Source organism: Pelophylax lessonae (assembly GCF_965119305.1).
Source record: "Pelophylax lessonae genome assembly, chromosome: 8".
In the NCBI taxonomy this organism is placed as follows: Eukaryota; Metazoa; Chordata; class Amphibia; order Anura; family Ranidae; genus Pelophylax; species Pelophylax lessonae.
In genome coordinates this window covers 286,234,691-286,258,327 of record NC_138775.1, presented here as the reverse complement: position 1 = coordinate 286,258,327, position 23,637 = coordinate 286,234,691, and the positions used below count along the sequence as shown (strand labels likewise).

At 43.1% G+C, this 23,637-nt stretch overlaps 1 protein-coding gene across 11 annotated transcripts in view; it reads right to left on the bottom strand.

Annotated features, from left to right (window-relative positions):
• Window positions 1-23,637, bottom strand: part of DAB1 (DAB adaptor protein 1) — a 1,145,503-nt gene that overhangs the window by 153,152 nt on the left and 968,714 nt on the right. For all 11 annotated transcript variants that reach the window (XM_082264815.1, XM_082264809.1, XM_082264811.1 and 8 more), the window contains 2 exons: window positions 2,572-2,703; window positions 679-798 (listed from right to left, as the gene is read on the bottom strand). In XM_082264815.1, coding sequence (XP_082120941.1) covers window positions 679-798; window positions 2,572-2,703 — 252 coding nt within the window. The remainder of the gene's footprint in view (window positions 1-678; window positions 799-2,571; window positions 2,704-23,637) is intronic.

The window sequence follows — 23,637 nt, the reverse complement described above, 5'->3', positions numbered from 1 at the left end:
TCTCCCTAGGCATTCAGAACTTTTTAAACGGCTGCTGGGGCAGATGAAAAGGGGTTAAAATATCCCCTGCTGGATTACAGAAAACATCCCACCCTTTGGAGAAGACTGGCAACACTGCATGGGATTTCAGCATAGTAGAGGCATTGTTGTCAGCTTGCTATAGGAAGTTATGATCTGGTAGATGATGGTAGAAATGGGATAAAACTTGTAAAAATGTGCTTGTATTGCAAAAAAAGTTAAATCCTTTCTGTCCTGCCTGGGCATTCTATTAGATAGGTCTATATGCCCAGAGGCCAGGAGGGACTTCCCAATTATATGACAACCGTAATAGGCTGTCACAGTGGTCACAGGATTGGGAGCATGTCCTGCCAGTACTCGATCATGACTGGAAACCAAGAGCTAGTTTATGACAGCTCAGTCACTGTGCTGTGAACAGGCTCTCCGCACAGGTTTTGGATGTCCATGGATGTATATTTACGGCTTGTGGGCACCCACATATAGGACATGTAGGCGAAACAAGGTTAGTTATCCAGAAGTAACAAACTTACTACTACTTATCATTTCGTAAAAATATTTTAGTCGACGTAAAAAAGAAAAAATCAAGCCAGTGTCTTATGTTATTAAGCTTCTGACAAGCTTTGCCACCGACACAAATGCTGTGCGAGACAGCGTAGGTACCTGATATACGGCCTGCTCGCACTGTTTATCCTTTTGTGCCTTCTTTTCCATTTCCTCCCTCTGCTTCAGCTCGTAGATAAGCTGGAACAAATCTCGCAAATCCAAAATGACTGGCTCGGCCTGAAATCGAAGGACAGAGTTTGAAATTAGTTTTCCGTCAGGATTTCATCTATTTCACTCCTGACAGCGGCAAAAACAACGCGGATTCTAAATAGCGCCTGACTCTTCGGCATAATCAGGGACTTGCTACACCGCCACGTTTAGCATGAAGATCAAACTTTCCCAAGGAAGCGATTTATCAAGAGAGGGTGAAGGAAATGCATCTTCTACTGACAGTGCATACATTTATGCATCTCTCTCCCTGGCTCATGTTTAAGGATTTTGTGATAAAATATGAAGTGGGTTCAGAAATAAGATGAAAATACACCAGGCAAAAGTGTATTTTTTATCCTAGGAACCTTTTCTGCATAATGCATGTGAATTTTTCCTCTACCTCTGATAAATGACACTGAAACACTGAATACTGCACTCAGCTTACATCATAGTATACAAAAAAAAAGAGACACATAAAATATAAATAGGTATACTGTGCAATACAGAAAATCACTGAGAATGCAGTCTATCCATTCACTAGAGACTGGTGGCATCACTGACAAAGTAGCCTATCTATTCACTAGAAACCAATTACATCACTGAGAATGTAACCTATCTATTCACTAGAGACCAGTGACATCACTGAGAATGTAGCCTATCCATTCACTAGAGACCAGTGACATCTCTGAGAATGCAGCCTATCCATTCACTAGAGACCAGTGACATCACTGAGAATACAGCCTATTCATTCAATAGAGACCAGTGACTTCACTGAGAATGCAGCCTATCCAATCAACAGAGACCAGTGACATCACTGAGAATGCTGTCTATCCATTCACTAGAGAGTGGTGACATCACTGAGAATTTTCCCAATCCAATCAATAGAGACCAGCGACATCACTGAGAATGCAGCCTATCTATTCACCAGAGACCGGTGACATCAATGAGAATGCATCCTATCCATTCACTAGAGACTGGTGACCTCACTGAGAATGCAGCCTATTTATTTACTAGAGAGTGGTGACCTCACTGAGAATGCAGTCAATTAAAATAATAGAGACCAGTGACCTCACTGAGAATGCAGCCTATTCATTCACTAGAGTGTGGTGACATCCCTGAGAATGCAGCCTAGCCATTCAATAGAGACCAGTAACATCACTGAGAATGCAGCCTATCCATTCACTAGAGACCGGTGACATCACTGAGAATTCAGCCTATCCATTCACTAGAGACCGGTGACATCACTGAGAAGGCAGCCTATCTATTCACTAGAGACCGGTGACATCACTTAGAAAGCAGCCAATCCAATCAATAGAGACCAGTGACATCACTGAGAAGGTAGCCAATCCATTCACTAGAGACCCGCGACATCACTGAGAATGTAGCCTATCCATTCACTAAAGATTGGTGACATCACTGAGAATGCAGCCTATCCATTCACTAGAGACCAGTGACATCACTGAGAATGCAGCCTATCCATTTACTAGAGACCGGGGACATCACTGAGAATGCAGCCTATCCATTTACTAGGGGTCATCAACCTCTCAAAAAAATATATGGATGCATTGCATTCTTTTACATTTAGTATTCTTTCAGGAGAAGAACATATTTGGCATGGAGCCAGTAAAGATGTGGAAACCCAATATCCTATCTATAAGATATTTTGGGTTTTACGCTCAGGTAGACCTGCAGTCAGCACGCTAATAGCTGGTAAGGAAGTAAATTTGGATTTAGCACATTTACTGAAATTCCATTTACTGGAAGTTGAAATGGATGAAAAAAACAAAGTAATACACTTACCGCCTGAGCAGTTTTTATTGCCACAAATCTGTGGTTTCCCTCCTTCCCGCATACATAGCCAAACGCCCGATGGTCTGTAATGTCCTTGGCGATGTATGAGATTTCGTGTACTGCATGGTGATGATGAAGGATCTACGGAAATAAAAAAGAAAATGTAATACCCTAACACAAACTTTATAAAGAAATGGAGAGTTTAGAAAATAAATAAAATGAGGAATTAACCACTTGCCGACCAGTCACTGGGACTGTACTGCGGCAAAGTGGCTCGATTCCGTCCAGCGACGTAGACCTACGTCGCTGGACTCCTCTCCCTGTAGGCGGCGCTCCCGCTGTTTTCAGTCACAGCGGGAGTCGGGCCAGGGGAGGAGCGGCGGCGATTGCCGCTGCTCTTCCCCGATCGTCGGGGAATCGAGTTTGGAGATCCGCCCACTTGTGTAAACAGAGCGGGCAGATCTCCTAAGTGACAGATTGCAGTGTTCAGCATAGCTGAACATGCGATCTGTCCCTGTGTCACTCAGTCACCTCCCCCCACACACGTCAGTAAGCACCAGGCATACATTAACCCCTCCCTCTCCAATAAAATTAACCCCTTCCCTGCCAGTGTCATTTTTACAGTAACAGTGCATATTTATAGCACTGATTACTGTGGAAATGTCACTGGTACCCCCAAAAGTGTCAAAAATGTCAGTCAAGGGTCCGATCTGTCCGCTGCAATGACGCAGTCCCGCAAAAAAAAAAAAAACGCAGATCACCGCCATTACTCGTTAAATAAAAAAACACCAAAAATGACAGAAATCTTTCCCTTAGTTAGTAAACGCAATAACTTTTGCGCAAACCAATCAAAATACGCTTATTGTGATTTTTTTTTTTACCAGACATAGGTAGCAGAAAACAAATTGGCCAAAAATGTAAAAAAATTTAGATTTTTACATTTTTTGGGGGGGAATTTCATATAAAAAAAATGTGAAAAATATTGTTATTTTTTCAAAATAAACGCTCTTTTTTTGTTTATAGCGCAAAAAGTAAAAATCGCACAGGTGATCAAATACCAGCAAAAGAAAGCTCTGTTTGTGGGAAAAAAAGGACGTACATTTCGTTTGGGTATGGCGTCGCACGACCGTGCAATTGTCAGTTAAAGTCGCACAGCGCCGAATCGCAAAAAGTGGCCCGGACGTAAGACAGCAAAATCCTCCGGTGGTAAAGTGGTTAAAGTCCCTCACAAGTCGATTGTGTTATTATTTTTTCTTTTTTAGTTAAAAAAAAGAGGGGAAGGGTTCCATTCTGTGTTGCACTTTTATTACTCCCCTTGTCTCCGGTTTTTTTATGACTTCCTGTCCTATCAAAGCTTCATTTTTCATAGAATTGAGAGGAACTCTCTAGTGGAGACACATACATACTATTATAAATTTGGCATTCTCAATGCCGTAACAACATAGAATGGACAACCAAGACTTTGAAGACCAAACTCAGGCTTTCACGCTATTCCATTACTTTACAAAGCCAAGGGGGCACCTTGATTTACGCTGTTAAGACTGTATATTTTATCGGAAAGCCTACTTAAAAAAAAAATACATACACATCAATTCAGTCAATGGAAACCACTAGCCAGTCAGATGATAATACTATGGTGGATTAAGCTGAAGTAAAACATCCACCTTGATTGTCTTGTTAGATTTTCAGACTTGGACATAAAGAAGAAGAAGTGAAAGGAGGATTTTTTATTCCTTATCAAGTGTGGTGGATTATGGGATAACGTTCCCAAATAGCTGGTATTAGCGGACTTATAGCTGTATGATCTCGGGTAATGCAGCCGGCTGATTGTTGTATTGATTGTGGAGAGAAAAAAAAAACATCCCTAGTTTCCAAACAGTGGTGACATTAAAGGGGTAATAAAAGAATTATAATTTGATATTAAACAAATTATCTTGTTACGACCATTAAGACAACAAAATCAACAGAATTTCTAAAACCTGCTCTACTTGGGTTTCATCGTCTAAGAAAATTTACAATGGGTTGTATAAAGGATAGATTTTGACTTTGATAACAATCTTCCCTGATAGATTCTTGGATCTAACAAATACAGACTTGAATCTTTGTTTCTTGTTACACTCTGTAACATTAAAGTTTATGTAAAGGCAATTATTTTTTAACTTTAGATAAAGGCTAGGTTTGTAATGTTCTCTTTGTTCCTGTTAGGTGGATATAACCCTGCTACACTTACTAGGGATCCAGTCTTTACACAACGCTACTGGCTCTTCCAAGTTCCACCTGGAGTGCTGGCACTGCGACCAATCAGGAATATCGCTCTCCTGAGAGGTGCTCACTTAGGGGAAAGGTGACCTGTTGCTTATCACTCGCTATGCCTAAGCTAAGCCACACTGAAAGTGCCTGTCTCCATGCTTTTAGTGATACTAGTAATCCCATCTGTGCTTCCAATTACCCCTGTGCAATCCTGTGTCTTCAGTGATCCTGTGACCTCTGGGCAGTCCTGTGTCACCATTTGGCCCCTAAGCATCTCTGTAGTTCTCAGTGCCTGTCTCCAGTTATCTCAGTGACCCCTCTGTGCTCCTGTGTCTCCAGTGTCCCCTGTAGACTCCTGTGTCCCCTGTAACCCCGTGCACTCCTGTGTCTCCAGTATCTCCTGTGACCATTGTGCACTCCTGTGTCTCCTGTGACCCCTGTGCACTCTTGTGTCTCCAGTGTCCCCTGTGCACTCCTGCGGTTCCTGTGCACTCCTGTGTTTCCCGTTTTTTCTGCTGTAGCTGTGTCTCCAGTGTCCTCTATGACTCTTGGGCATTCCTGTCTCTCCAGTGACCCTTGAACACTTCTGTGTCTCCAATAAGCACCCTAGCACCTTCATGCCTCCAAAGTGTAAGTACCTGGGCGCTTCTGTGTCCCCCGTGCACTCCTGTGTCTCCAGTGTCCCCTGTGATCCTATGCACTCGTGTCTCCAGTGTCCCCTGTGACCCCTGTGCACTAATGTGTGTACAGTGTCCAATTAACACTCCTGTCTTCCCTGTGCACTCCTATGTCTCTATTGTTTCCTATTGTGCCTGTGTCTACAGCGTCCCCTATGACCCTTGGGCATTTCTGTCTCTCCAGTGACCCTTGAACACTCTTTTTTCTCCAATGAGCACTCTAGCGCTCTCATGTCTCCAAGTGTGAGTAACTGTGCGCTCCTGTGTCCCATGAGCGCTCCTGTATCTCAAGTTTCCCCTGTGCACTCCTGTGTCTCCAGTGTCCCCTGTGTTTCCAGTGTTCTCTGTGCACTCCCATCATATATATATAGACAGATTTTTTTTTAAAACATAGTATACAATTTGAATTAATATTTATTATATATATATATATATATATATATATATATATATATATATATAGTATATATATGTGTGTGTATATATATATATATATATATATATATATATATATATATATATATACATACATATACATATAGATATATATAGATATATATTATATTTTATATATATATATATATATATATATATATATATATATATATATATATATATATATATAAAAATATATATATATATATATTTTTAATATAAATATATACTGTATATAAATACAATATACATATATAAATCCAATCAATATACAGTAATAATATTAATAATAATCAATAATATTAATATACAGTATATATATATTTCCCAAATCTGGCCAATGGGTAAAATAAAATTTTACCATAGCTGAGAAGAAACGTAAGAATACCGTTTGTACCATTCCTTTTTACTTCTGTCACAACCGATTTGGCGTACTTGTAAAAGTTTGAGTATTTGCATCTAGTAAATTATGAAAAAGGTGATTGAAATATTGTCCAAAAACTGACAAAAGAATATTAAGTGAGCGCAGAGCCAAGTGAATGTCAATCAGGCAGCAAAATACCAGTAAATCAACGTATCAAAGGGCGACACATTGGATTGACTCTTTCAATGACAACCTCGATTTCCGCAGATTGCATTGGACACAAAGTCATGCAAGTAATAGAGGCTGGAATGAGCCGGGCTCCCATTCCTATCAACGTTTCCTGCATTTCATTTTACAGTCACAGATGTTACCCGGTTCTTCGCCTGCTCACTACGCCAAATGTTCATGTTAATATCCCGGCGCAAGTATTATGCTAAAATTCAAATGAATATGCGATGCATGTCAGTCATTACGGCATTATACACCCATTTGAAATTATCAGTAATATTCAGAATAATTCAAAAACCATTCTGCTCAGTGTATGTTTAATAAGCTGATAATGGCCCCGACGTTTAAAGAGTCATTTTGATATGTGATGGCCTTTTTTTCCATGTGGGAGTATTTAATAAGGCAGCAAATAGAAGGGAAGGGTGGTCACATGGTTTACAGACCACGGGAAATAAAAAGGTTGATAGGAAACCCATCTGTTATATTGAAAAGAAAAACCTAAAAATACAGATTTTTTTTTTTTTTTTTTTTTTGTAGGCAAACGAGGGCAACTGAACTGAAATGAAATAAATGAAAAGACCAGGCCAGGGACAAGTCAGACTGGGGAGAAAAGAGCTAGATGATGCTAGCATCCTGTCAAGAGATGAGTCAGACTCTATCAGACTTGGTGCAGCTTTGAATGCACACTGTGAGAAGCTAAAAGTGTGCAGTGAAATCAGAGTCAGCAATTTCAGTGCAGGAGAGAAGCCTGTACAAGTGCAAGACTGAAGGCAAGGCTGGAGCTCACTGTAACGGCAATGACCAACATTGGCTTGCTGGTGCATTGGGGGCGCAGGGGCGCCGCCCCCCTATCCATGCATCTTTCCCCCTAATCTACATGCAGGGCGCTGGACGCATGGATTCCAATGGGGTTTTTTTTTTAAGCACATGATTAGAGCCAGAGGCTCTAATAGGCTTTAAAAAAGGGTGGGCTTGGGGCGCAGAGCCCACCCAGTTGTGTGACAATAGCGAATGAATATTCGCTATTGTCACATGGAGCCTCCTCCTGGCCAATCAGGAAGCGGGTCCTGAGACCCGTTTCCCGATTGGCCGAAAGGAGAAGCCATGCCATTGGCCAAGGAGGAGGAGAGAGGAGACGCAGAAGGCTGAGGGGGAAGCGGGCTGGTGTGGTCAGGGGGGGGGGATATGATGTGCGGGCTGGTGTGGTCCGGGGGGGTATGGTGTGGCCCGTCTGCGCCCCCCCCCTTATCCGGCCCATGGAGCACCAGCCGCCACTGATGACCAATCAGAATCGATCTGTTCCGTCCCAGAAGTGCTGCACAGAAAAGAGGGAGAGGAGCGGGGAGAAGACTGGCTGCAGGAGATAAGTACAGCAAAGACTGGTGGGGTTGAAGAGGGTGCACATTTTTGGTTCGCCTTATATTTTTTTCTGTAGGGCCTCATGGTCATTGGACATTTTTTACAGCTGCTGTTTTGGGCGTCAGACATTTTTTAACTGCCTCTAAACTCCCCCGCATGTTATCCTATGTGTTCATGCACACAGAGGCTTTTAGCAGTATTGTGGCGGGAGAGTTACGTGGCAGAAAAAAAAAACGCTGCCAGCACATTTTGATGCAGCAGCATTTTAATCTCTCCTAACCGGAGGCCGCCAGCGTCCTTAACAACCACTGGTTGTTAAGGAGCAGGCTGGCAAGCTGGCAGCGATGTCCTTAACCACTAACGGACTGCCCACTCTGTATTTACACCGGTATTTTGATGTTAAATACTGGGGTTATAGCAGCGGATAGCTGCCATACCCCGGTATTTTTTTAAACGATGGGCGGTCCGCTTTAACATAGGGTGGTCCCAGTGGCAGATTTGCTGCGGGATCCCCCTTATCGGCGCCGGGAGAGGTGCCCCCCTCCTGCCGCTTCCAGGTCCTTTTCCCCGCTTACCGGACCTGTCGGTAGTGGGGGAAAATGATCCGGCCCATTGTCCCCTCAGGCAGGAAGTCGAGAGATGGCCCCCACTCTGCTCTATGGCCTTGGAGGACCGGAGCCACATCATACCTTGCTTCCTAGCAACGGATTTAAAGAGCCCATTTTTTTATCATAAAAAAAAAATTACTTTTTATTTTTCATTTTTAGTGTAGATGTGAGATGTGAGGTCTTTTTGACCCCAGATCTCACATTGAAGAGGTCCTGTCATGCCTATTTCTATTACAAATGATATTTATATTCCTTGTAATGGGGAAAAAAGTGATCAAATTTCTTTTTTTTTTTAAAAAGTGTAAAAGAAAAAAAAAAAGAATAAATAAATAGGTAAAAAAAAAAAAAGTTAAAGTGCCCCATCCCCGTTAGCTCATGCGCAGAAGCGAAGGCATACACAAGTTGCATTCTCATATGTGAACGATGTTCAAACCACACATGTGAGGTATCGCCACGATCGTTAGAGTAGGAGCAATAATTTGAGCCCTGGACCTCTTCTGTAGCTCTTAAATGGTAACCTGTAGAAATTTTTGAAATGTCGCCTATGGGGATTTCTAGGTACCAATGTTTGTCGCCATTCCACAAGCGTGCGCAATTTTTAAGCATGACATGTTGGGTATCTATTTACTTGGCGTAACATTATCTTTTCAAATTATAGAAAAAAAATTGGGCTAAGTTTACTGTTTTCTTATTTTTTTAATTAAAAAAAGTCTTTTTTTTTTTCAAAAAAAATTTGTAAGACCGCTGCGGAAATACGGTGTGATAAAAAATATTGCAACGATCTCCATTTTATTCTCTAGTGTCTCTGCTAAAAAAAAAAAAAAAAAAATGACACACACATATATATATATATAAATAATGTTTGGGGGTTATGGTGTGATAAAAAATATTGCAACGATCTCTATTTCATTCTCTAGTGTCTCTGCTAAAAAAAAAAATATATATAAATTATATATATATATATATATATATATATATATATATATAATGTATGTATGTATGTATGTATGTATGTATGTATGTATATATATATATATATATATATATATATATATATATATATATATATATAATGTTTGGGGGTTCTAAGTAATTTTCTAGCAAAAAAAAAACAGATTTCAAGTGTCAGAAAAAGGCCAGGTCCAGAATTGGTTAAAAACGGATGAGTCATCAGCTGTCAGCGGGGTTCCTTGCTGACAGCTAAATCTAAAAAAAAACAATTGCTGACAAAAAAAAAATTGTGAAAAAACCCCACGCCAAAATTTTGCACTCTCCCGCCGCCTATAAAAGTAAACCGGAAGCGAATCCGCTGCTGGGACGACTTTTATTTGAAAGCCGGCTGCCTAACGCAAAAAACGATATCGAGGTTATGGCAGCAACCCCGGTATTTGACGTCAAAATCATGACGTATGAGTTAGGCGCTCGGCAAGTGGTCCATTTTGTAGTCCATCCAATTCTTTTACTTTTAGGAAATTTTGAGTCACGAAAAAGAGAAAACAGCTTTTCTGAATAAAAAACATAATATGATGACTTTTCCGCCTCTGTTAATGTGTAAAGGGAATATTTGCTGTCAAGCAATTGGCATTTAAAAGCTGTTTTTTTTTCCATACGGAAATGTCATCACTATGCAAAAACCATAATTTTCCTTCCAAAACGCGTCGTTATAATTTGATGCTCTCGCATGACTTAACATGGATGTCCTCTCGCTCCGCGCTGTACAATAAAAAAGTTAAAGTGCGTGTTTGGCTGTTACACGACGATACAATGTTTGCAGTAGCTTGTTGTTAGACAGCGAGCCGAGGAAATGCAAAGACGGGATTTTGTAGCATTCTAATTAGGAATGAGGAAGATTAAGATGTTCCCAAAATGTATGATGGAAATTTAGGAGATTCAGCAAAATGTCGTAATTTTGTAAAAATGTGGCTGATCAGGGGACTCCGAACTCCGAACATCTGCCAGATTTTATCTGAGAGGGGAGTCTGAAGGGGGACCCTGATGTAAGGAGGACTTTGATGGGGACCCTCATGTAAAGGGGAATTTTATGGAGACCCAGATATAAGGGTCGACTCTGATGGGGACCTTAATGTAAGGGAGATTTTGATAGTGACCCAGATATAAGGGTCTACTGATGGCAACCCTAAGGTAAGGGAGACTTTGATGAGGACCCAGATATAAGGGGGGACTCTGATGGGGACCCTTATGTAAGGAGGACTTTGATGGAGACCCAGATATAAGGGTCGACTCTGATGAGGACCCCCATGTAAGGAGGACTTTGATGGAGACCCAAATATAAGGGGGGACTCCGATGGAGACCCTTATGTAAGGAGGACTTTTAAGGGGACCCAGATATAAGGGGGGACTCTGATAGAGACCCTTATGTAAGGAGGACTTTGATGGGGACCCAGATATAAGGGGGGACTCTGATGGCAACCCCAATGTAAGAGGGACTTTGATGGGGACCCAGATATAAGGAGGGACTCCGATGGGGACCCTTATGTAGGAGGGACTTTGATAGTGACCCAGCTATAAGGGGGGACTCTGATGGAGACCCTTATGTAAGGAGAACTTTGATGGGGACCCAGATATAAGGGGGGACTTTGATGGGGACCCTTATGTAAGGAGGACTTTGATGGGGGCCCAGATATAAGAGGGGACTCCGATGGGGACCTATATGTAGAAGGGACTTTGATAATGACCCAGATATAAGGGACGACTCTGATGGAGCCCCTTATGCCAGAAGGACTTTGATGGGGACCCAGATATAAGGGGGAACTCTGATGGGGACTCTTATGTAAGGAGTATTTTGATGGGGACCCAGATATAAGGGGGGACTCTGATGGGGACCCTTATGTAAGGAGGACTTTTATGGGGACCCAGATATAAGGGGGGACTCCGATGGAGACCCTTATGTAGGAGGGACTTTGATAGTGACCCAGAGGAAGAGGACTCCAGTGGCAACCTGTGAAGCTCTGGTGAACTCCATGCCCAAGAGGGTTAAGGCAGTTCTGGAAAATAATGGTGGCCACACAAAATATTGACACTTTGGGCCCAATTTGGACATTTTCACTTAGGAGTGTACTCACTTTTCCATGCTTTTCCAGTGCATCCCGGGGGAAGGGGATGAGGGGGGTTTAGTGGTAGTTGGGTTGGGGGGGCCCCATCAGGAAGGCTGTATAGGGCCGCATGATTTCTAACAGTGGCCCTGTTACCAGGGCTACCTACACAGGGGAAGTCTGGCAACTTTCAGCCCAGGGGGCAAGTACAAACCAGAGGCCCATGGTGCAGCGACTCTGCCCCCCTCCCACTCTCCCTCTTCCCGGCCTCCTCCTGAACCCCATTCCAGGCTGATGCTCTGCTCAAGGTACTCTCTACTCACTGGCCGAATCTGGTTTGCTGACCTGGCCAGCAGGAGTAGTTGGGGGAGCTGGGGGAGCTCAGTTGGGGCTGGCTGGAGGAGGAGAGTCTCCAGTGGGGCATGGAACCGGCCTCTGCTCAGACACAGCTTACACCAACCATGCTGGGGGGGAGGTCTGCGCTCTGTCCTTGTCTTTATCCCACACTCGGTAGGTCAGCTGTGGGACTTTTTACTTCTCTTCACCAGGAATCCTTTAGGTGTGTCATGGGCAGAAGCGGTGCAGCCTTTTTATGGGGCATCAGAGTGGCCCGGGGGGCAATTGCCCCCCTGCCCCCTGGCCCAGTCCTCCCCTCTACCTTACACCAGCAAGGTCTCTAACAGTGACCTTGATATAAACAAGTACACTTGTCCTTTAAACAAAAAAAGGACCTTAAAGGTCTATAACAGAAGGTCAAAGCTCTTGATGGTCCATAGTGTCAAGGAGCTACAACTAAAGCAAGCTCTAATCATCCCATGCACAACAGCTGACATTTGAATCAAAGTTCTCAATAGGCTTGGTGCACGTCAAAGAAAAAAAGATGCGATGACACCTTCATTCCCCCCCTCCCCCCGCCCCCTGCTGAAATGTACTAAATATCTCAGAGCGCAGCTCTAACGGCCTCACGTTTCAGGCGGTGAGATCTGTAAACACCTAAGGCAGTGATGGGAATTTCCATTTCATAATTACACGGGTTTGAAAAATCTGGCACTTTCACACTCAGCTTGTTCTAATTCTGAGATTTACATCCGTGTTACAATTCGGATACATTTCTTCCATGACACCGTCACCTTCCTCATTTCTTATTACCGATATAATTATCTTCTGCAGGCGACGCGGCCCCTTTCATTGCCAGCATGACATTTCCATGGTGGAGCCATGTCAACGTGAACATACGTTGGCTGTGTGTATAAATTACATCAGATATGCATTAACTATTACATCCTCCGCTCTTTAATGATGGGCTTGTCTCTGCTGGAGATGAATGGGCCTTGCTTTACTTCTCCTGATGTGGAAAATAAGAACAAAGGGAATTAGTAACCAAACATGGAGAGGAGATGAAGGGACGCTGAAATGCTTTTACAATTGATGTTTAATCTGCATAGACACTATATTACCAAAAGTATTGGGACACCTGCCTTTACACACACATTAACTTTAATGGTATCCCAGTCTTAGTCCGTAGGGTTCAATATTGAGTTGGCCCACCCTTTGCAGCCATAACAGCTTCAACTCTTCTAGGAAGGCTGTCCACAAGGTTTAGCAGTGTCTATGGGAATGTTTGACCATTGTTCCAGAAGCGCATTTGTAAGGTCAGACACTGATGTTAGAGGAGAAGGCCTGGCTCGCAGTCCCCGCTCTAATTCATTCCAAACATGTTCTATCGGGTCGAGGTCTGTGCAGGCCAGTCAAGTTCTACCACCCCAAACTCGCTCATCCATATCTTTATGGACCTTGCTTTGTGCACTGGTCCAAATCATTTGCTGGAGGGGGGATTATGGTGTCGGGTTGTTTTTCAGGGGTTGGGCTTGGCCCAAATCTTCCAAATCAGGCAGCCCAGTCTCAGTGAATGACAGACCTCAGATCAGAGATATAAAGGGAGACTCCTCATGGTATAGTACATCAGACTAAGGTTTTATTGAAAGTAAAATTGGCCACTTACACATTATCCAGTAAAACACAGCATGGAACGATATGTGTGCAGATCAGTAGCTCTGGACTCCAAAAAGATGGCCGCCGGATCCTCCTCTGCAACAAGCACCACGTCAGCCAAGCTCAGCCTACATGTTTCGTTTTACACAAACGTCATCAGGGGTGTGTGGCCGGCGACGCCAATCACAATCTTATATACCAGAGGAGGGAGGGGCGCACAATCACAAACAAGAACAGGAAGCGGAGCGAGCTGCATTCCAGCAGACGTCTGAAAGAACACATCACAAATATTATTAATGGCTACCCCAAGCACAGCGTCTCAAGGCATTATGATCAATGCCACGGACGAAACCCTGAAGGCACTTTATTCCTGGGGATTGATAAATATTCTGGTTGTTGGAGGGGGAGTAATAAAGTTAGGGGAGTTTCCATGTTGGAGACCCTCTGGATCTTTAAACTTATGTCCCATTCGGATTGAACATCGAATGGGACGTTAATGCTTTTATCAATAATGCATACATTTCCCATTAATCTGATCGGTAATTATTTATTTGTTTATTTATATTCCAATACATTTTTATATTTTCTTAGCATATTTTATCATTCCCCTTTTTATATGTGGTTTTAACTTTTATGTATTAGATTTGTATAATTCATGTTATGTTATTATGTCTGTTCAAGCCAAGCTCTGCCTACATGTTTCGTTTTACACAAACGTCATCAGGGATGTGTGGCCGGCGACGCCAATCACAATCTTATATACCAGAGGAGGGAGGGGCGCACAATCACAAACAGGAACAGGAAGCGGAGCGAGCTGCATTCCAGCAGACAGGAAGTGTACGCCCGCACACCAGGGACACCCCCCAACTATCGCCCGCAAATCCAAATAATATAGAATTGATAACAATCCCATAAATAATCCTTGCCAAACTTCGATCGGAATGTAAACACAAATCAAGGATCAAAATTTGTGCAGGGGAGTTAAGCATTACGTGGATGCCGATGCATAATAGGACCGGCGCCATCTTGTGGCCACAGAGCTAACTGAACAACAATGCTGTAATCCTAAAGAACAGACATAACATAACATGAATTATACAAATCTAATACATAAAAGTTAAAACCACATATAAAAAGGGGAATGATAAAATATGCTAAGAAAATATAAAAATGTATTGGAATATAAATAAACAAATAAATAATTACCGATCAGATTAATGGGAAATGTATGCATTATTGATAAAAGCATTAACGTCCCATTCGATGTTTAAACCGAATGGGACATAAGTTCTGGCGTTAAAGATCCAGAGGGTCTCCAACTTGGAAACTCCCCTAACTTTATTACTCCCCCTCCAACAACCAGAATATTTATCAATCCCCAGGAATAAAGTGCCTTCAGGGTTTCGTCCGTGGCATTGATCATAAATAATGCCTTGAGACGCTGTGCTTGGGGTAGCCATTAATAATATTCGTGATGTGTTCCTTTAGACGTCTGCTGGAATGCAGCTCGCTCCGTTTCCTGTTCTTGTTTGTGATTGTGCGCCCCTCCCTCCTCTGGTATATAAGATTGTGATTGGCGTCGCCGGCCACACACCCCTGATGACGTTTGTGTAAAACGAAACATGTAGGCTGAGCTTGGCTGGCATGGTGCTTGTTGCTGAGGAGGATCCGGCGGCCATCTTTTTGGAGTCCAGAGCTACTGATCTGCACACATATCGTTCCATGCTGTGTTTTACTGGATAATGTGTAAGTGGCCAATTTTACTTTCAATTAAACCTTAGTCTGATGTACTATACCATGAGGAGTCTCCCTTTATATCTCTGATCTGAGGTCTGTCATTCACTGAGACTGGGCTGCCTGATTTGGAAGATTTTTGGATCCGGGATTGGCTCCACATGAGTGATTGTTTATTGGGCACACTTGACTGATCTCTGTAATGAGGCTCTGTCAGATCCATGAAGAGGCTTGGACACCTGGTGGTTGCTGGTGGTGGCTTCTGGATTCACAACTTACAACTTTTACTCTGTCTGTTCCTGGGATTCCCCATTCATTCATATGTGTGTGGACTTCTTATGAACTTTTACTCCCCAATTGATTTTTTGTGGATTTTAATATCAAAAGCGCTGCATGTTATTTAAAAAAAATAAATAAAATAGCTGCCATAACCCTGGTATTTCCTTACAGGGTGCGCGGGCCTCTCTCTCATAAAAGTGGTCCCAGCGGCGGATTCGCTTGCGGGATCACTTTTATGGGCGGCGGGAGAGGTCCCCCCCCCCTCCTGCCGCTTCCCAGTCCTGGAGCCATAGTGGGGAAAACTGTCCGGTCCTGTCCCGTCCTAGGCAGGAAGTCGAGTGAGGGCAAGCTGACCCCCCACTCCACTCTATGTCCTTAGAGGACCAGAGCAACTTTATACCTTGCTTCCTCCCAGTGGCCTTAACGGGCCCATTTTTTTCATGATTAAAAATAATGACTTTTTTTTTTTTTTCTTTTTAGTGTAGATGTGAGGTCTTTTTGACCCCAGATCTCACATTAAAGAGGACCTGTCCTGCTTATTTCTATTACAATAAACCATTGCGCCCAGGCCACCCGTCCCTCCCGCCCACTCCTTGTCCCGGCCCTGGTGATACATACGTAATCATTCGTATAAAAGCCTTCAATTGTGTCAAATAAAACAGAACAGTTATTTTGGAAAAATGGGGAGGGTATATTTTGTGTCCATTACCTACTGCAGTAGTTATTAATTTGGAACCACTAATTATTATGAGGATAGGAGTTGCCTATCTATAAAATATCCAGAACAATTCCCCCCTCATCCAAACTTCACACAAAGCCTCGTCTTCCTTTGTCTCCAGCGTTGGATCGCTTTTCCCAGCCCCAAACCGCCTCTTTAACTCAAAACAGACAGTTTAGACACAAACTGGCAGAAGTTTCCCTCTCAGGCATCTGGAGTCACCGGGGGCCGCGGCAGAGATTAAAGTGACCTAATTCTGAAGTTTGGAGGATAGAAGTGCCAGTCAATGTTCCAGCTTACAAGACATGCGATGGGAAGTCGTGAATATTGCACGAAGCATACACTTCCAGGCCAAGTCCTCGTTTTGTTGTCGTGTCGCTTATTCCCACGCCGGTCATTTTTATGTATTTTTAGATTTCCCGTAAAGTTGCAGTTAACAGTGATAAATCATCCGCATGCTTTTTTTTTTTTTTAACCATTTCTGGACCAGGCCTTTTTCCGACACTTGTTGTTTACAAGTTAAAATCTGTTTTTTTTTTTTTTTGCTATAAAATTACTTGGTGGGGGATGCATTGCCTAAATACACCTAAATTGTATTATATTGTATAGCAGATATATATATATATATATATATATATATATATATATATATATATATATATATATATATATTTATTTATTTTTTTTCCACTTAATTTATTGCTTGTATATTCGTTCTTCCCTTTTCCCCTTTTCCAGGTTTGTGGGATACTCCAAGGTTTTTGGTAGAATTTTTGTAGGGGGCGGCTGCCCCAGAGCCAACGGGACGTGGCTCATTTTGGTGGGGGGTGGATGTAGCACCCTCCTAGTTAGGTGGGTGCTAGGTAAAAGAATGTGTTTCTCCTGCTGCTTATCAAGGGAACCTGATCTATTAGTCTGCCTGTCACTTGTTTCCAGGTGTGATTCACTGGGTCTGAGAGAGTGTCCCCACTTATCCAATGAGGGAGCTTGTTGGACAGTAGAGGAAACCTAGCCAGTGACCCATCATGTTTTATGGCAGTCCCAGTGGGAGGGCATTCTTGCAATGCATCCTGAGATTGACCATAAATACGGAGGGGACATGTGACAGGGCGTTTTTTGGCGGGAGCAAAGTCCCAGTAGGAAGTGGACGGCTGTCTCTCCTCCTGCAGGTGTGTGAGGAAGGTGGTTCAGGCAATCGGCCTAGTGAACCAGGTGTGGAGCTGGGCTGCAGAGGATCCAGAGTGCTGACAGTGGAGCTGCTGGCAGAGTCCCCCATACCAGGATATTACCACCTCCATAACAGGATATTACCACCCCCATAACAGGATATTACCACCCCCCATAACAGGATATTACCACCTCCATAACAGGAGATTACCACCTCCATAACAGGAGATTACCACCTCCATAACAGGATATTACCACCTCCATGCTTTACTGTAGGAATTATGTTATTTGGATATATTTCAGCCAGACATATTATTGGTGTCGAGGCCAAATCATCCAATTTTAGTCTCATCTGACCAGAACACCTTTTTCCATGCGGCCTCAGAATCTTTGCGGTGCGTTTTGTCAAAAAGCTCAGTAGTAACTGCATGTGGGCTTTCTTGAGGAGTGGCATTTTTCTTGCACCCCTCCCATACAATCCACATTTGTGGAGAATTTGTGATATTGATGTCACATTGACAATGACCACTCTTTGTCATCAATTGTTACAACTGCTTCTTAGTTGCTGTAGGCCTCTTGGTCGCCTCTCTGACCAGTTTCCTCCTGGCTCTTTCATCCACTTTGGAGTAACGTCCTGCAAAGCATTTTATTTGCACAGCATTGTGCACTCTTTGCAAAGTGAATTTTCACTTTGTTTCACCTCAATCACTATGATAAGTGAAGATTCACTTAAAAAGTGAACATGCTGTATGCCAGTGATCTCCAAACTGTGACTAGAGGGCCCTTTGCTTGCTTTTATCCGGGCTATGGGACACTTTTCCTCCCACTGACACCAACAATGGGGCATAATTCCTGTAACTGACATCAACAACGGGGCATCATTTCACTCATTGACACCAACGATGAGGCATTATTCCTCCCACTGACATCAATGATGGGGCATTATTCCTCCCACTGATACAAATGATGGGGTACTATTCCTCCCACTGATACCAATGATGGGGAACTATTCCTCCCACTGACACCAATGATGAGGCACTATTCCCCCTACTGACACCAATGATGGGGCACTATTCCTCCCACTGACACCAATGATGGGGCACTATTCCTCCCACTGATACCAATGATGGGGCACTATTCATCCCACTGATTCTAATGATGGAGCACTATTCCTCCCACTGATACCGATGATGGGAAACTATTCCTCCCATTAACATCAATGATTGGGGCACTATTCCACTCACTGACACCAATGATGGGACACTATTCCTCCCACTAACACCAATGATGGGACACTATTCCTCCCACTAACACCAATGATGGGGCACTATTCCTCTCATTGACACCAATGATGGAGCATTATTCCTCCCACTGACACCAAGGATGGGGCACTATTCCTGCCACTAATACCGATGATGGAGAACTATTCCTACCTCTAATGCCAAAGTTTTACTGTTTACTCCCACTGACGCCGGGACAATTTGCACTTCCAATGGCCACAGTCCGGCCCCCCCTAAAGTCTGAAAGACAGTAAACTGGCCCCTTGTTTAGAAAGTTTGGAGACCCCTGCTCTATGCATTTTGTAAATCCGGGTGACTGCATCAAGTTATAATAACTACATCCTCTAGGGGGCAGTAAAAGCAGGTGTGAAGGCTGACACAGCTTACTGATCATTCTTACATTTTGCAAAAATAAATGTAAAAAATTCACTTTTTTCTTTTTTTTTTTTTTACTCCCTAACAAATCATTTTGTTTCCAGTAATAATTGTAATGGAAAGAGAAGGAGCCGAAAAAACAAGTGAAATATATTTATGTCTGACCCTTCGCAAAATGGACGCACTCATCATCGCCTCGCGGGGAAATAGCGGCGGCTAAGCACTTTAAGTGTCAGAATTCAATGAAGAATGCCGCTGCCCAGATGTTTCAATGCCGATATTATCCACATCCACCTTCTGCAGAGACCATCGACTGCGCGGTAATACACAAAGATTAAAAAAGGAAAGAGAGGGCTGCGTATCTAATAAGAGGCAAAATTTTGATTTGCAGGCCAGTAAATTCTGCAGATAACATGGACGACGACTTTAAAAGGACTTTCCAGTTGATTTAAAGCGCATATGTCCCTGGCTAATGTAAAAGTAACCTGGAGCAGTTACACTATGCAAAGCATGCGCCCAGTGTGGGAGATTCATCGCCTTGTAGCTAGTGGTCCGTGAAGGTTCTCATCTATCCAGGTCATGGTATAGCTAGTTGCAGTTTCTTTACACTCAACTGATTTTGTTCTATAATGTTGAAGTCATTTAGATACTTATCCAATCAACTTCTTCATTTCAATGAGTGTCAGGAACATACCACAGCCTGTATAGCCACGCATGTAACTCACTCGGATAAACTTGAACTCCTAAAACTGGCAAGCAGGGCTTAAATGCTCCTGTGTCCCTTCTGGTTTCGGCAGCGTCACCTGGCTCCACTCAACGCGTATTGTCACGGTCCCCTTGACTCCTGAGGAAGTTTTAGGAGTTCAAAGTCTTTTACTGTAATGTAAGTTACTACATTTTAATAAAAAAATTTTAATGAAATACTGCACTATGAGGATAGTGGGTCACGTCCAGTTTCGGCAGCATCACCTGGCTCCGCCCAACGCGTATCGTTACAGTCACCTGGACTCCTGAGGAAGTTTTAGGAGTTCAAAGTCTTTTACTGTAATGTAAGTTACTACATTTTAATAAAAAAATTTTAATGAAATACTGCACTATGAGGATAGTGCGTCACTTCCAGTTTCGGCAGCGTCACCTGGCTCCGCTCAGCGCGTATTACCTGGACTCCTGAAGACGTTTTAGGAGTTCAACGTCTTTTACTGTAATGTAAGTTACTACATTTTAAAAACATTTTTTAATGAAATACTGCACTATGAGGATAGTGTGTCACTTCCGGTTTTGGCAGCATCACCTGGCTCCTCTCAATGCGTATCATCACAGTCACCTGGACTCCTGAGGAAGTTTTAGGAGTTCAAAGTCTTTTACTGTAATGTAAGTTACTACATTTTGATAAAAAATGTTTAATGAAATACTGCACTATGAGGATAGTGCATCACTTCCAGTTTCGTCAGCGTCACCTGGCTCCGCTCAGCGCGTATCATCACGGTCACCTGGACTTCTGAGGACGTTTTAGGACAGTGATTCCGCTGTTGCGGAACTACAAGTCCCATAAGGCATTGTAAAACTCTGACATTCACAGACATGACTAGGCATGATGGGAATTGTAGTTCCATAACAACTTGAGGGCCATAGTTTGAAGACCCCTGTTTTAGGAGTTCAAAGTCTTTTACTGTAATGTAAGTTACTACATTTTAATAAAAAAATTTTAATGAAATACTGCACTATGAGGATAGTGTGTCACTTCCGGTTTTGGCAGCATCACCTGGCTCCTCTCAATGCGTATCATCACTGTCACCTGGACTCCTGAGGAAGTTTAAGGAGTTCAAAGTCTTTTACTGTAATGTAAGTTACTACATTTTAACAAAACATTTTTAATGAAATACTGCACTATGAGGAAACCTTTTCTCGCATACGCTACTATAAGGAAAAGAAAGCGTGAATTTAAAGGGCCATACACACGATTGTCAACAGAGGTCAGATAAAGCAGGGGAGAGAGAGAAAGAGGTGGAGGAAGACAGAGATACCTATTGCTCACCCAAGCATAAGGGACTTGACCTAGCAAGAGAGGTTCTTAACTACTTCAATACAGGCTACTTTCACCCCCTTCCTGCCCAGGCCAATTTTCAGCTTTCAGAGCTGTCACACTTTGAATGACAATTGTGCGGTCATGCAACACTGCACCAATATGACATTTTGTTTCCCCCATACAAATAGAGATTTCTTTTAGTGGTATTTAATCACCACTGGGTTTTTTATTTTTTACTAAAAGAAAAAAGACAGAAAATTTTGAAAAAAAAAAAAAAAAGGTTTTCTTAATTTCTGTCAGTAAAATTAGTAAATAAGTAATTTTTCTTCTTCACTGATGTGCGCTGATGAGGCTGCACTGATGAGCACTGATGTGGTGGCACTGATGAGGAGGCACTAATATGCCGCACTGATGGGCACTGATAGGCAGCACTGATGAGCACTGATAGGTGGCACTGATGGGTACTGATATGTGGCACTGATAGCCGGCACTGATGGGCACTGATAAGTGGCATTGATGGGCACTGATAGGGGGCACTGATAGGTGACACTTATGGGTGGCACTGATGGGCACCACTGATGAGCAAGCACTGATGGACACTGACTGGCATCAGTAATGGGCACTGATTGAGGTCACTGTGGGCACTGATTGGGGTCACTGATTGGGGTCACTGATGGGCACTGGTTGGTGTCACTGATGGGTGTCACTGATGGGCATTGTTTTTTCTTTACTGTAATCAGAGCACTGATGATCAGCTGCTTGCTGTGGGGGCACTCAATAGGAGGGAGGGGCCTGGAGCAGCGAAGAGGGACCCGAGAAAGGAAGGATCCGGGGTGCTCCGTGCAAATCCACTGCACGGAGGAGGTAAGTATAACATTTTTGTTATTAAAAAAAAAAGACAAGACTTTACAATCACTTTAAGTCAAGGTGAGCACATAGTTTGGAAGGTGGTTGGGAACTACTGAAGCACCAGCACTTTTTATTTGGATCCTATTGCTGTGGAGTCACTTAATTAATGCAAGCACTAGCATCTGTCATCTGGATCACATTGTTGAGAACCACTAAATGAACTGAACTATACAGTTTTAAAAGTTTAAGGACTTTTTTGAAGGACTATATTTTATTTGTTTCACACTGAAAAATTTTGTTTGGAAGAAGTTATACATGCAAAAGCACTTTAACGATATTTTATTTTATTTTCATAGTATAAAGTTTATATGTTCAAGGTTTAATACATATATCACAGAGGGTATAGGTGCAGTAACATTTGCACTTTTTATCTGAGTCAGCAGGGGGTGCGTGGAACCTCTGCAGAGAAACCACTGCTTCAAGACAGAGAGCAAGGGTCCTTCTCTACAGCCTCTGGCAGCAAAAAGACCCTTCTACTCAGGCTGAGGCTGCTTTTCCAAAGACCACTTCTGAAACATATGTTTTGATAGATCTGGAATGTATTTAGCAAATCTAAAATGAATTCTGAATTCTGGGAACAAGACAAAATCCAACCCCACCGGGGGCCCACCACACTTCCAGAGTTAAACCAATTGCCAATTGCACTATAGCTGAAAGACGACTATATACTGCCTTATCCTGTCACAATATACTGCTCACTGACTGCCCTACCACTACATATTGGCCTATCCTGACACTACATACTGCTCATCAGCTGCCATGCCACTACAATTTTGCCTATCCTGTCACTACATACTGCTCACTTGCTGCTCTTCAACTATGTTCTGCCCCTGTTCTGCCACTACATACTGCTCACTGGCTCACCTGTCACTATACACTGCTTACTGACCGATCTGCCACTATACACTGCTCACTGACTACCCTGCCACTAAATGCTGCCCTATCCTGCCCCTACATACTACTCACCGACCAGCCTGCCACTACATACTGCTCACTGACTGACTTGCCACTATACACTGCTCACTGACCGACCTGCCACTACATACTGCCCACAGACCGACTTGCCACTATACACTGCTCACTGACCACCCTGCAACTACATACTGCCCCATTCTCCCACTACATACTGCTCACTATCCACCCTGCCACCGCATACTGCCCTATCCTGCCACTACATACTACTCACTGACCGGCCTGCCACTACATACTGCTCACTGATCTACCTGCCACTACATACTGCTCACTAACCAACTTGCCACTATACACTGCTCACTGACCACCCTGCCACTACATACTGCCCTATCCTCCCACTACATACTGCTTACTGACCACCCTGCCACTACATACTGCCCTATCCTGCCACTAAACACTACTCACTGATCGGCCTGTCACTACATACTGCTCACTGACTAACCTGCCACTACATACTGCTCACTGACTGCCCTGCCATTTCATACTGCCCTATCCTGCCACTATGTACTAATCACTGACCTGCCTGCCACTACACACTGCTCACTGACCGACTTGCCACTACACAATGCTCACTGACCACCCTGCCAGCACATACTGCCCTATCCTCCCACAACATACTGCTCACTGACCACCCTGCCACTACATAGTG